Source organism: Notamacropus eugenii, chromosome 1 (genome assembly GCF_028372415.1).
Source record: "Notamacropus eugenii isolate mMacEug1 chromosome 1, mMacEug1.pri_v2, whole genome shotgun sequence".
NCBI classification, from domain to species: domain Eukaryota; kingdom Metazoa; phylum Chordata; class Mammalia; order Diprotodontia; family Macropodidae; genus Notamacropus; species Notamacropus eugenii.
The window spans coordinates 42,314,112-42,329,119 of record NC_092872.1 but is presented as its reverse complement, the minus strand read 5'-3'; the positions used below and the strand labels follow the sequence as shown (position 1 = coordinate 42,329,119).

Below are 15,008 nucleotides of genomic sequence, written 5' to 3'. Positions count from 1 at the left end.
CATATGTAGAACCATCAGTTACAGCAAATGGAGAAATTTTGAATGCTGTGGATAAGTTCACTTACCTTGGCAGTATACTTCCCAGGGATGATCACATAGATGGTGAAGTTGACACATGCATTGCCAGAGCTAGCTCATTATTTGGCTCCAAAAGAATGTTTGGGAGAGAAGAGATAGTAGGCTACAGAAAAACATTAAAGCCTACAGTCAAGGGCTGTGAGTTACCCCACAGCAAGTGAGTTCTCTTCCCTTTATAGTCTTCCCTGACAGGTTCCTATAAATGTGTGCCTAGCCTACAACACAGATGTTAAGTACACTGATGGGAAGAGTACTATCTAGGTTTAACATGAGTATTGCGATGTATTTATCATTTATGCCTTTCCTTTAGCATATTTGTAGCTATAGTATTGTTTGTCTTATTGTTTAGTAAATAGTTATGTTTAAGAAAAATGTAAAAGGTTAACACACACTGGGATATGTATTTATACATATTCATATATAGAGATGTTGATATAACAAATACATGCATACATTATACAAAAATTAGGTGGTTTTTGACCAATGACAACAGAAATGAAGTCCCCATGAAGTGATTAATCCTGACTATGCTGTTCCTCTGTGCCCTCTGAACATGTCCCTTAGTATCAACCCTTTAGTTGCTCTAAGAGAGTGCATTGGGGGAGGGAATGAGTAAAAAATACCTTAGAGTTCTTGAAAACAGGCATAGCGGCAAAATGCAAAGACCATGAAACCTAGACTCACCTTCAGTTCCCATGCTGCCTGTGTCACTTTGGGCAAGGGACCCTCCCTCTTCTATTTTTGTAACTTTATCAATGAGATTATACTTTCTCCCTGGGGATTTCACACCAAGGCTGTGTATTTTAAGGCATTGTCAGGCTTCCACCTATTTCATGATGGAAATGACCTGGGACCCTGATTAGTTCCTGCATCATGAGCAGTTAGGGCCTTTAATGAACACTTTGGGCAAGGCTTTATGAAGCAGACCTTTCCAGAGCTAATCAAGCACTATTTTGCTATGGCATTCTAAGCCCTTAGGTAGGTTGTACTGGAAGCAGAGGAGTAAGAAGCATTCTCCCCTCCCCTCTTAGAATCAGGTAGCATTAGCCTAGGATGGATGTACCCTTCTGGTTAAGCTTCTTTTGAGTCCAAAAGGCTGGCACTTGCTCTCTGGTACATAAGCTATTCATCAGGGAAGATACTACAGAGAACTAAAGTGTCACAAGTACTAGCACAATCTGCACAAACACACACACACTTATGGGTACAAAGAAGCCAAGAGAGGAAGTAATAGGATTGCTGCTCAGCAGCTCTTCAGTGGCTGGGCATGTATGGAGCCACTGGGACTCATGGGAAAGCATTTGCCTCCCACCTCTGTTCAGGTTGCATGTTCTGTGGAAGTCTGTCTTTTCTCCTCTCAAGCTGGTTTTCATGGAAGAACTGTGAGATTGTGGGCCCTCCCCTTCAGGGGGTCTAAGCCTTCAGAGAGAAAGGTCAAATTTCTCTTTAAGGTTACTCAATTTATTAACATTATATATTAGCATATACAGACTAGATGCCTATTTCTGTACCTACTATAAATAAACATTAGGTTATAGGATGGTGGCCACTCTTTTCACGCATTTTTATCTGAAGATTTCTGTAAATGGGCAAAATTCATGAAGACTTGCTCCAGGGAGATCTGACTGATGGAGTAGTCTTCCAGTTTGTATAGATCTTTGTTTTTTTCCAAGATACCAAACACCTGTGGGGCAACAAACAGTAACTGTTAATAAAGTTTTCTGCAAACCAGGTGGGGAAAACTCAGAGTTTTTGGTTCCTAAGCATGTCAGATCATGAAAGTTAAGACGCTGGAAAGGAAAGGGTGTTGGAAAGGGAAAGAGCTTTTTGTGTCTTTGCTGAATACAAAGTGTGAAAATAATAGCCCCAGAACCCTTTGATGTGAAAGGAAGTGGAGATGAAAAATATCCCAGAGGTTCTGTACCTTGGCCTGTTGGAGATGGCCTCCAGGATAGTAAAGTCCTTTGGGTCATATATCTATTAAGCACAGTGTTCTCAAGTCTGTGCTCAGTATATATAAAATTTAAATCAGTTTGAGAGAATTAGGGCTAAGAAGTACTGGCCAGTGTTGGCATGGTGAGTGTTGGAAAAGTTCAGAGAGAAGTAATGTGTAAGAGGATAACAGGTAGAAGGATTTTCACCCAAGAAAAGTCAAAGGTTCCCTATGGAGCAGACTGTCACATTTCCAGCTATCTAGGTGGCACCACGAGATCATGTGTTCTCTGTGAGGGCAGAAGCTTTCTTCTTGCACCCTTCCTTGGAGGCAGAGTTAGGATGGCTGGCCTTTGTGAAATCTGGTCTCCTTACTTACCTTTGCCCAAGTGAGGTCCTTGCTAGGCAGGTGGTAGTGAACCATCCCTTGGTGCTCATCTTCTAGGGCATTGCCTGACAAAGAAGAAGAGATGTAGCCTGTGAGGGATGGGGTGTGGAGAAGGCCATTCCTTGGCAGATTTATTTCTCAATCTAGTTTAATAGCTAAAGTCAATTCCATTATTCATGATACTTGATAGGTGTGGATAACACAAAAGAGCAGAAGTTTTTAAAAAAAGAACACTAATGCTTTATTTATCCATAATATTTATTTATCCTTAATATCCTTATTTATGTTGAAAGTGAGTCATTTGATTTAATTTTCTAGTTGCTAAAGTTTAACCTTTTAAAAGATAAAACTTAGAACATTTAAAGTATTTGTTGATGAAAATCTTTCTAAAGCACACGATATATCTTTCTTTATTGTAGCGTATTGTACTGTAAACTGACTACACCCAAGATATTTAATACCCTTGATTATTCAGGGTCAATTTGGATCTCAAGTACTATGATACATTAAAAATGTAGCTGTAGATGAAGATGAAGAGGGTGCGAGAGTTAAGGATGTATGTGCACCCATCCCAGGTGCAGCCTTAGAACTTGGTTTCTTGAAGAAGTCTCTTTTATTTGTGTTTTTTTTTTTTATCATTTCCCCCCTCTTCTCATAAAAGATGGTGGGAAGCATAATAGACAACTGCATCGTCTCCTGGCCTTCTCTTTCTGCAAAATGAATTGGTCGCTCAAGGTTCAGGCAGCCTTCTTTCTTCCCAAATGGTTTTTCTTATTCTCTAGAAAGAAAATCATCTTTGCTGTGAATTGTGCTTCAATTTGTTGGCAAATATCATTCTAACCACTAGCTATCCTTTCTGCATCAGTAACACAATGGACTTTATATTCACTCTTATATCATTTAGGCTTTTGATGGTGTGTGAAGCAAGGTATACTTCATTTTGAGAATTCATGGGACGCTGTCTTAAATAGGGCTTACTCCAAAGCCTATATATTCTCCATTCCTGGAGAAAATATGACAAGATAGAGGTTGCAATTTTCTCTAAGTTCTCCTTGAAGTACAAGTTTGAACAGAATTCTAGGCACAGGGAACACTAAAAAAAAGTTGTTAATTGTTGTAAAACAATTGAAAGTTCTCTATAGGGGACCTGATTGTGATGGCTCAATTTGATGTGAAATCTATTTTGTAATAATATATTCTGAACAACATCCTGAACTATAGGTAAATCTGTGAAATAATACAGGAGGCAGGAAGATGACAAAAGATATTTCCAGAATCCAAAGCTGCTTCCTCAGGATGAACTCTTTGACTGCCTAGGAGTAAAAGAGCTTTTCAACTGGATTCAATTCAATCCAATCCATTCTAATCCAGTCCAATAAACCACATAGGGCTATTTGCTCAAACAATGCAGAACTATCCTAGCTCCCTTTCTGGAACTGAGTCTTTTTCCAATTCAACTTCTCATAGTTCTCAGGAGTGAGTCCACTCTGTCTCCTCTTTTCTTTTTTCCTTCTTATTTCTCTTGATTCCTTGTCCTGCTGCTTTCCTTCCTTTCCAGCTTTTGTACCAGATGGCTTGTCTTTCATCACGTCCACCAACCAACAAAGACTTTCTTCCCTCTGGTTGAAAACTGACCAAACATGCTGGATGTTCATTTCTTCTTAGCTGCTTTTGTCTTTCTCATCACTTAGGGACTGGTCCACTGCTGACAAAGACGCCCAGCTCTACTAGCATCCCTTTGTCTGGTTAGCAGTCAGAGATGAGTGGAGAAATCAGAGAGAATGTTAGGTTTAAATTTATAGTTTCTTATGGTTGAGACCACCAGAAGGCTGACTTCAAGAGAAATGAGGAATCACAATATGTCTTTTTTGCTTTGGAAGACATTGGGTAATTGCTTTCCTGGGAAATGTTCCCAATGATGCTTGGCATCTGCTTGCAGTGTTCTTTAATAGCATGCTACCTGATCAGTTAGAAAAGGCAAAGAGGGTGTAATTGGTGGCAGATGAAAGTCAACCTGGGATTTAAAACTATCCAAAGATAAACAGTACTTGGATATGTAAGAAATAATTAAGAACATAGAGATATCCAAATAATTAAGAGGCTCTAGTTATCTTCATAAGGATGGAAAATACCCAAAGGGGCAGTTGCTGAAGGGGGTCTAGTCAGAGCCTCCCACACCCTTTTTCTTTTTCAGCAACGTCCCAGGAGTTAGGGGGTTACACAGGGAAGAGTTTTGCTTCTTGGAGCCCAAACTACTTACCTGGAAAGGTCTGTTCGACAAACTCCTTGAATGCCTCCACGTAGTCTGTTTTGGCGCTCGGTTTGATCTTGGCCAGCAGAGTGTATCCACTCCCAAACTTGCTCTTGAGGTGCTGCGGGCTGCCGATGCATTTGAACTGCCCGTTCACCATGATGGACAACCTAGTGCATAAAGCCTCGCACTCTTCCATGCTGGGGAGACAAGAGGCCAGGAGGAAGAAGCATTGAGGGCCCCCTTGAAGATCAAGGCTGTGCCAGGCACAGCCAGGGCTCTGTGTTTGAGCTCTTCTAATGGCAGGCCTGGCCCTTGGTCTAGATCAGTAAATGGTGACACTGGCAGAGTCAAAATACCTAAATATGAGGTGCTTCTTCTCTGGCACCACCTTCTATACCACTGCGAGGCACATAACTTCATTGAAAAGCTGTGCTCAATATCAGAAGAGTCCGAGATTTTTCCCCTCCACCCCAAAAATTTCCAGGTCTAACAACTCAGCTTCCTTCCCTATAATTCAAAGATTTTTGAAATATGAATAAGGACAATGACACATGTTCACAACCCTTGTTTCCCACTACAGTTTTTGCCCTCCCTCCAAAGAACTGAGCAAAGCATGGGTCCTACCTATGAGAGGTGATGACAATGGCTCTTCCAGCTTCACGACTCCGTGTCACCGTATCCCAGAGCAGGCGTCGGGCTACGGGGTCCATGCCTGTGGATGGTTCATCCAGGAAGATGACTGAGGGCTCTCCGATCATGGCAATGCCAGTGCTCAGTTTGCGCTTGTTGCCACCACTATGTGGAAAGGGAGCAGAGAAAGAAGGAGATAGTTATTATCTATCTAGGAGCATCAATTTCTAGCTTCCATGATAGAACAAAGGAGAGATACATAAGGCAAATCCCAGGGCCCCTGAAAATGGTAAAGTATGAATTTGTAGCTCCCTACATAGTAAGCCTATATTATTTTAACTCCAATAAAATTGAAGGTCATTGAACATTGAAAAATCAAAGCAAGAATAACCTAATGGAGATGAAATGGGGAATGGGACTGAGAGAGTAACATAGTAGATAGAATGCTTGACATGGAAGTCAAGAGACTTGATTTTGAATCCTGCCTCAGACATTTACTAAATGCGGGACTATAGGCAAGTCATTAACTTCTTTTAATCTCAGTTTACTCATCTGAAAAAATTAAGGGGTTGTACTCAATGACCTCTAAGGTCACCATCAGCTTTAAATATATGATCCTATAATAGATTAAAGTTGCTGAAGAGTAAATATAACTATGAATAAAGGACAATCAAAAGATATAATGTATTTAGATCTTCAGAAATGATGACATGACTTGCACCTGACTTTGTTTTGAGTGAGGGAGGGCTGTGCAAGGTCATCAGCCTCATTTCTCCAGAGCCATCTGAATCCAGTGACCAGATATTCATCAGGATGACTGGAGATGACCCAGGATGCACTGGGAGAGCTTGGCCCCTTTAGACCAAGGTCTATTCAGGTACTTACTTAGGATGAAGTAATGCCCATTCATTGAATAGGTCTATTTAAGAAGTAGCCAGGGCATGGCCCCTTTAATGGGGTAAAGAAAAAGAAAGACATCAGGCTGGGAGGGAAACAGCAACAGTTACTGTTGATAATCACTCTTAAGCCGGGAGGGTCCAGAAGAGCCCTTAGGCAGGGGCCTAGTGTTGTCAGTATATGAGCTTCAGGTCTTCCTCGGTAATGAAGGACAAACACAGTAATCTGTAGACACAGCTGCCTGAATGGGGACGCAGGTAGCGAGGTAACTCAGCTCCTCCTCTCCTGTCTGTCTCCCCCTCCCCTTCCTTCTCCTCTCCAAAGGAAGGTAAATTTGGATGGCCAAGATTGTGCTAAGTGCTTTTAGCATATATTATCTCATCTGATCCTCACAACCCTGGGAAGTAGGTGCTGCTACTATTCCCATTCTACAGTTGAGGAAACTGAGGCTGAGGCTAAGTGACTTGGTCAGGGTCACACAACTAGTAAATACCCAAGACTGCATTTGAACTCAGGTCTTCCTGATTCCACACACTGTTCCACTTAGCTGCCTGCTTTCAATGAACAAATGTTTATTGACTGACCAATTAGAAAGAAGAGACAGTGAGCCAGCAAGCCAGTGAGGTCTCTTTTTGGTGAAGCAATGTAGCTCCAAGATTTTGTTTCCTGAGTGCTCGTTATGTGTAAGGAAGTATGCTAGGCCATGCAGAACTTTCACCTGTGTGGACCACTCCCAGTGTGGAATTCCACTAATGAACATCAGCCATTTATCTGTAACTTCTAGTGTGAGCTGGGAGGTGCCTGAGGAAGGCCCTGGGCCTTTATCTTTCTTATCTTATCTTTAGGCTGGCCTCCCCTTAGCCATGCCAAGCTTCCCCTTGCTGAACAATGGAAAGAGGAAGACTAAATGAAGCTGTTCCTGTCCTCAAGAAACTTCCATTCTACTGTGTTAATACAACATGGAAACAGACAATGAGATTTGAGGAGGCAGAGAGCACTTAACTGGAGAGAACAACGAAGGCTTTATGTAGGTGGCGCCATTGGAGATGAACTCTGAAGGAAGCTTCATTCTAAGAGGTGGAGTTGAAGGGAGAGCATCTGAAGCATGGCTACAGGACTGTGCAAAAGCATAGGAGCAGAATGTAATATTGATTTGGGGCATTAACTAATAGGCCACTTTGATTGGGATATAAAGTGTGTGGAAGGATGTGATACTGGAAAGGTATCTTTGTGGAGAGCTTTAAATTCCAGGCATTTTATCTTAGAGATAATAGCTACTGAAAATTTCTGGATGGGGTAGTGAGGTGGCTTTATCAACCTGTATCTTATGAATATTACAATGGCATCTATGGAGAAAACCAATTGGAGAAGCAAGAGACTGGGAGCTTCAAGGAGAGCATTTAAGAGGCTCCCGAAATAGTCCTGGTGAAAGATGCTGGAGATTTGGTGATAAAAGAGATATTGTGAAGACAGAAGCCATTTGACTTGGTAATTGACTGACATAAGATTAAAGTAAAGAGTCAAAGATACTGAAGACGTGAACCTGAATGAGTCCGGTATCAGAGAAGCTAAGGGAGAGGAGAATATCCAGTTGAATAGGGTGGTTGACAGTTTCAAAAATTGCAGAGAGGCATGTAGACTTGAGAAAGTCGAATTGTAGAATTGAGAAAAAAGCCATTTGATTTTTTAGTTAAGAGATCATTGATAACTTCAGTTGAGTGGTGAGTTTGGAAGCTAGATTTTAAGGTTGAGAAGTGAGCAGAAGGTGAAGAAATATAGGCAAATCATTTAGGCAACTTTTGGGGGGGTTTGATCAGGAAAGTGAGAAGAGCTACAGCAGAATAGCTCGAGGGGCCGGCAGAGTCAAGGGTTGTTTTTTTAAGGATGGTAGAGACTTAGAAATATTTGCAGGCAGCAAACCAGGTAGTAGATAAGGAGATACTGAAGATGAGAGAGAGGGAAGCAACGCTTTAAGGGACAAGTTTATGGAGGTGGAAGGAGTGGGTAAAATCAAGGGAGAGACAGAGAAGGATCATTTCTCTTCCATGTATATTGCAACAAAGGAGAGAATAAAGAATGATGTAGACAGGTTTTGAGAAATGGAACAGGAGAGGAGTAAATTATTAAAAAATGGCTTCTGTTTTCCTTGTATCTCTGTGTTCCATTGTGGAGCGTGCCTCAGAGGACACATCTTTTTGTGTATCTCTGTAGCCTAGTTAGAGATTGAGTTCAGGTAAGATTGAAAGGTCTGATAGGATGAAGCTGTGACCATAATCTAGACAAGACCTTGTGAGTCATTTGTTCAAGAGAGCATGTGGTAGACGCCATGGAGCCCTGACAATACTTCAATACCTGAGTTGAGTCACTTACTCTTTAATCCTTAATCCTGAAAATGAGATGCTTGCTTGTTAAAAGAGAAGGACAAGGGAGAGGGGATGGGGAATTACAATGCCGCACCTGTAGGTTTTGGTGAGCTTCTCTGAGTGGACCTCTAGAAGCAGCTCCTTCAGCACATTCTTCACAATGCCATCAATTTGGTGCTCGGGGATGCCACGGAGCCGTGCATACATGACCAAAGTCTCTCGTCCTGTCATGTGGTCCAGTAAGGCATCAAATTGAGGGCAGTAACCAATATGTTGTCGTACCTGAAATACCAGCAAAGACCCAGGTAACAGATACAGATTTAGTGGTGGCCCCAAATAGGAAAGTCTTATCTTATTGTAAAGGGGTAAGTCCAGGAAAGGCATTCCAAAAAAGACTGTAGGGGGTATAATTCCCAAAAGTTAAACATAGTGTCTGTTTCCTGTGTCTGTTCCCTTACACTGTTATCTAAAATTCTGAATTGGAGAAGGTAAAAGACCTGGTGCCCTGCCCAGAAAAAGTTTGTTCCCTATAGAGTCTGTAAATGCTTTCTGTTGCCAGGAGGGCTTTGGGTTATCTGAAATTGGACCTTGTTGGAGTGAATTCGGACCTCTCAATGTCTTTTATTTTGTCAGAATTCTCTCTAGGATTACTTTGAAACACAAACCTAAGAGGGTCCCTTTAGGTGACCAATAGATCACAACTAACCTGTTTCTCTGCCAGCTCCTCCTGGGAAGGTTTGTCTCATGCAGAACATGGAGACAAAGTTATACTTGGGAAATGACATAAAAAGATCCTGAACAGCTCAGTAATATTACCAACTTCATTATGATTTCATAGTGGCTAGTCATGTACCATCATGAAGTTTCATTATCACAGATGAGAAAAGTAAAGAGAATGTTGCCCTGAGTTGTAAGGAAATGAGCCTGGGAACAGAGCAGGTATTCAGATGCAGAGAAGTTTGTCCAGGAACACAGAAGAGTGATAATGGGAAGGAATATTTCAAAACCAATCAATAACATTAAGAGGATCTGGATTTTTACTGGAGAGGATAGACTCCTCTTTATGTTTTTTTTTCTGTCAAAAACACTTTTAACAGAGATTCTGGGACCTGGACAGACCTGATTTAACTATATTGGGATCACAATATTTACAGTTAGAAAAAATTTTAGAAATCATCAAGTACAACTTAAAAAAATAATAAATATATGAGCAAAACTGGGCCTAGAGAGTTGAAATAACAGCATGACACAGTGGAAAGAACGTTGGAGTTTTAGACAGAGTTTCTTTGGCCTTCAGTTTTCTTCTATATAAAGTGACAGATTGGATTAGATAACTTCCAGTTTTGCTTCCAAGGTCACAAAGATAAGAAACACAGCTGTAATTTGAACTCAAGTCTTCATATCTCAAATCCAGTGCTAAACTGACATCCATATGTGTGTAGGCCACATTGACTTAATTATGCAATCGACTGCATTTGGTTTCAATTAAATAATTAATTCAAACAAATATGTTGCTAGTTTGTCACTTGGCAACAGTCAGTTACATTGCAATAGTAGCAGATAGGCTCTTATTATCTAGGAATTCAAGTACACTAGCTAATTGTTATTATTATTATTATGGATAAAGCCTTGGGTAGGCATCAACTTGGAGTAAGAAAGGCTGTATTTGACTCAACATGGACTTAATGTTTCACATTCAGAGACTAGCTTCTGTGGTTATATTTATTTTATAGATCAGGAACTTGAGGTCCAGAGAAATTAACTGATTTTCCCCAAGGTGGCATCTATGGTGGAATCAGGTCCAGAATTCAGGTCTTTTGCCCTTCCAAGACAGTTCTGGTATACCACCACTTTTCCTCTGATATAATAAAAACATTCTATTTCCTCATGGGTCTGTATGGCCCTAAGAAAGGCAACATTTCAAGGCAATCCAGAGATAGACAATAGAACCACGAGGACCTGGGGTAAGACTTGAGATACATTTGGACAGGAGAAGTTGTATTTTGGTCTTTGAGTGCTTACCTGGCATAAACAAAACACAACAAAAAACAATACTGACTTATTCAAACACCTTCAGCAGTTAACAGAGGCAGTTAAGACTGCTTAGATGCCAGATATCTGACCAAGAGGCTGGGTGTAGACTAGGGAATCTGTAGTCCTGGAGAGACCTGGGGGAGCTCTCTTTGTCATTCTCAAGACAATGATGAAGAATGTATCAGTTCTTCCACTTGTACTGCAGTAAAGGGCCCAGGTTGGGGATTACTGAAAACATTCTCTACTTGAACTTTCCCCAAACTTATACCATATGTTGCCTAAGGGATAGTCATTCCCCCTAAGAATGATATCTTTGCTTCTAGTACCTTCCTTGAACCACTCCCTTTCAGACAAACACTACTTCTCAAGGTTGCATGGTTCCACCAGCATCATACCTTTTTGATGTGGGTTTTGATACTGTAGCCGTCAATATAGGCCTCCCCAGAGGTGATAGTTTCATCCCCAGTCAGCATTCTGAAGGTAGTGGTTTTCCCTGCTCCATTGAAGCCAAGCAATCCAAAGCACTCCCCTCTCTGGACGGCTAGGAAGATCCTGTTTACAGCCAGCAAGGGCACTCTACTGCCGTATACCTGAGATTTATCCAAAAAAAAACCCGGCACTTGGCAAAAACACAGCTCATGAACTTGTAAAATCAAAGGTACAGACCCTTAAGTAATTACTACTCCCATTTCCCAGAGCAGTTGAGTAATTGTTGTGTCCTTCTAGTTTAGTTAATACACAGGGCTTCCTGCTGACCCATGGACACTTATCAGTCTCGAGTCAGGACTGACATACAATTTATATACAATACACAATTTATATTAGGGGTTCATAACCTGGGGTCTGTGAACTTGTTTTTAAAAATATTGTGACAGTGTTACAGCAATATAATTGGTTTTCTTTGTAATCCTATGTATATTTTATGAATTTAAAAACACTATTCTGAGAAAGAGTTCATAGGTTTCACTAGACTCCCAAAGGGATTGCTGACATAGAAAATGTCAGGAACCCCTGCCTAGATGCAGGCTCCTTTTAAATATGCAGCAATGACATCTAGAATCAATGATGGTTCCACATAGGTGGGTAGCCATCCACTCTCTAACTCAAAAGGAATTCTGATACCCCCTGTGTTAACTTGATACCACACACATACAAGACTGGTATAGGTGTGAGAAGCTCCAACTCTTTCTGTCTGATTCACCCCAGAACTACAGTGCCTCCAGATCTGTGGGCTGACTCGCGGTCCAGCCATATGTCTGGATTGCCCACCTTCTGAGAGGAGCTTTATGTGCAGGGCAAACAAAGATGGGGACCCAGCTGTGGATGTGTCTACCTCGTGTCCTTCTTCAGTGACTAGTTTTATGTACTTTGTATCTTATAGCTACATCAGCTTACTGTGAGGCTTTGCTGTTGCTTCTTGAAATCCAAACCCTGCTTAGCACAACCCCTTTCTTTTCTTCCATGGCCCCCGGAATTGACCCATATGCTTCTGGCCAGATGTCATCACCTATGCTTCTGACTGGCCTCTTTCCCTTTCCTAGTTCCCCTAGTTTCTCTCTTTCCCTCCTGTCCCCAATCGTAGACATATGGCCCTAGGAAGGCTCCAAGAGTTTTTATGATTTGTGACTACAGGGGTAGAAATAGAAGATGTCTTAAATACTTCCTGGTGTTTGCCAGGAGGCAAGTAGTGCTTAACCTGGTATCCTTTAGATTCCCCTCTTGGCTCTCTTAACAATTCATCTTTCTGTTTTTGTCTTGAGAACCTGGAATCTTTTACTCCTTTTTTCTACCTGGGAATGGTAACATCAATTTCCACTTTCACCTTCCCTTCAAAAAGGAATACTCCTTTTGGGCTCCTCCATTTTCTCTCTTGCACATAGATGCTGTGGGAGATACAAAGGCTTACAAAAGAACTGGTGGCAGGTCTTTTAGTCCCTAAAGAACTCAAATGACATTCATCTACAACTAAGAAGAAACTCCTGGCTTTTTTTCATAGTATATTCCTATTTCTCAAGAGAAATTTATCTTAGGTCACTGCCTTATACTCCAGCAACTAAGGGAAACTACACATAGATCCCAGAGATCAGGCAATGCATTAATTATATCTGTACATATATTTGATAGTTCTCTGTTGAGGAAGGAAACAGGCTTTCATCTGACTTTACCTTTGTGAGTTCCTTAATAACTAGTGGAGTATCGTGCAAAAGGTCTGTAAGGGATTCCTCAATTTTCTTCCTTTCATTTTCCACATCTTCATCTCTGGGAATGCTTCCTTTTCTGCTATGCACTTGTGCCTATATTGCAGAGATAAGGATCATAGATGTGAATACCTTTCAGGAATCCTACTTGAGTTGGAGGAGATGATTGTGAAACTGGGGAAAGCAGGGACTTATGGGGCAACAGAAATGAACTGGATTCTCAGAGATACTAATAACAGACACTGAGAAGAACTTTTGTGAGATGCCCTACTCTGAATTACTGCTCTTACAGGCATCCTTATCTTCCCCTGACCTAGGACACAGACAAATGGGTCTCACACAACCAGGATTAGGAAATTCCAGAAACAAACTTCACGTGGAATCCTATGCACACTGAGAACTTTTTAGAAAAGCAACAGGGTTGTCTGTCTTCAAGACTGAATGCACTAGACCAAAGTGCCAAATTTTAGAACAAGTAGTCTTAACTGTTTCCTTGGACATATAGAAAAAGGGCTTCTCTCCTGTGTGGCCATAGCAGATGGTGGCACATAGAGTTCTATTCAGCTGACTTGATTTTTATAAAAATAATGGTTATATTGTGACTAGTCAACAGACTAACTTATGAGTGGAGAATGGGGAGCTTGCTGATCAAAGGGGCTTCTGGGTCAATACTTCTGTGATTCCCTCTATTTATCACTGGAGTCACAGAGTCTTAGAGGTGGAAGGAACTTTAAAGGTCATTTAGTTCCACTTGCTTTCCCATGAAGCATTTCCATTTTTGGACAGCTGATTGTTGGAAAATTGTTCCTGACTTGTAGTAGCAATATACCTTGCTGTGAATTTCACATTGTCAGGAAAACATTTTCCTGAGTTCAAATCTGCCTCAGAAACTTACTTGCTGTGTGACTCTTGGGAAGTCATTTATGCTGTTTGCCTCAGTTTTATCACCTGTAAAATGAGCTGGAGAAGGAAATGACAAAGCACTCTAGTATCTTTGCTGAGATAACCCCAAAAGGGGTTACAAAAGAGCTGGACACAACTGAAAATGACTGAACAACCACAACAGGGAGCTTGGGACAAAGGGTTTGAATAATTTGCTGATTTTTTTCACATGATTCAAATTGTTTTCCAGAATGGTTGGGCTAATTCACAGCTCCAACAGTGCTACAGTTTGCTAAAGTGTTACGTACATGGTCATTTATTTAAAGTTTAGACAGCATAGTATTTAGAACTGGGAGAAACTTTAGAGACCATTTAGTTTAACCCATTTTAAAATGTTTTTTAGCAATACGATTTGATATCTTTTGTTTTACATCAGATTCATTTTTTGACAGCTTTCCTTTATAAAGAAGAAAAATAGGACTCAGCAACCTCATCTGCCAAAGTAGACACCATTTGGCACTCACAGTTTCCCATCTCTACTGAAAGGAGGGAAGTGCTTCCTTACCAGGACTGATCATCACAACTTCTTAGAGTTCAGCTTCATTTTAGGGTGTCTTTTGTTTACATTGTTCACTGCTATGTAGTGAATACATAGTGATTCTAACTATTTGATTCAGTTCACAGAAGTTTCCCCATTTTAAAAAAAAACATTTTACAAGCATTTATTATCTCTCCCTCTCATTTCACAATAATTTTCTTTTCTCCTTTTTTAAAAGAATGCTCTCCTATTAAATATTCATAGTGTAGCAAAATAAAATTTTACGTTGACCATGCCCCAAACGGATAGCTCTCCGCATTATTTTAAGCCCATCACCTTTTTGGCAGTATGTGAAGGGTGAGCTGCACCTTCAGTTTCTGAAGGCAAGTGTATCACTGCGCTGGGCAGAGTCCTCAACTCTTTCAAAGCTTTTTTTCTCAATTATGTTGTCATTGAAATCATCGTTCTCCAAATTCTCCTCACTATACTTTGCATTTAGTTCATACAGGACTTCAAAGTTATTATTTCTTAGGGCATAATAACATTTCATTACATTCACATAGAGCTAGGTCACAATTCATGTGAATTTGGATAATGTGAAATTTGATTTAGTGTCAACTATAAAATGATATCAAGTTGTATTTGATGTGAGCAAAAACTTCAATTCATGAGACACAGATTAGGGGTGTTAGCACACTGCTCTGTTGTCAGTCTACACTTGTTTATCACCACCTCTGGATGTGATATGCTGCCAGATATCATATTACCAACAGTTATGTTTATTATTTTTGAAAAGAACCTTTACTAAAATAGA

At 40.6% G+C, this 15,008-nt stretch overlaps 1 protein-coding gene across 3 annotated transcripts in view; it reads right to left on the bottom strand.

Moving 5' to 3' along the window:
• Positions 1-756: 756 nt before the first annotated feature.
• Positions 757-15,008, bottom strand: part of LOC140497038 (phospholipid-transporting ATPase ABCA3-like) — a 243,056-nt gene continuing 228,804 nt past the window's right edge. For all 3 annotated transcript variants that reach the window (XM_072597544.1, XM_072597554.1, XM_072597562.1), the window contains 7 exons: positions 12,742-12,870; positions 10,972-11,166; positions 8,637-8,824; positions 5,277-5,447; positions 4,659-4,849; positions 2,390-2,463; positions 757-1,762 (listed from right to left, as the gene is read on the bottom strand). In XM_072597544.1, the coding sequence (XP_072453645.1) occupies positions 1,634-1,762; positions 2,390-2,463; positions 4,659-4,849; positions 5,277-5,447; positions 8,637-8,824; positions 10,972-11,166; positions 12,742-12,870 (1,077 nt within the window). In that variant the 3' untranslated portion in view covers positions 757-1,633. The remainder of the gene's footprint in view (positions 1,763-2,389; positions 2,464-4,658; positions 4,850-5,276; positions 5,448-8,636; positions 8,825-10,971; positions 11,167-12,741; positions 12,871-15,008) is intronic.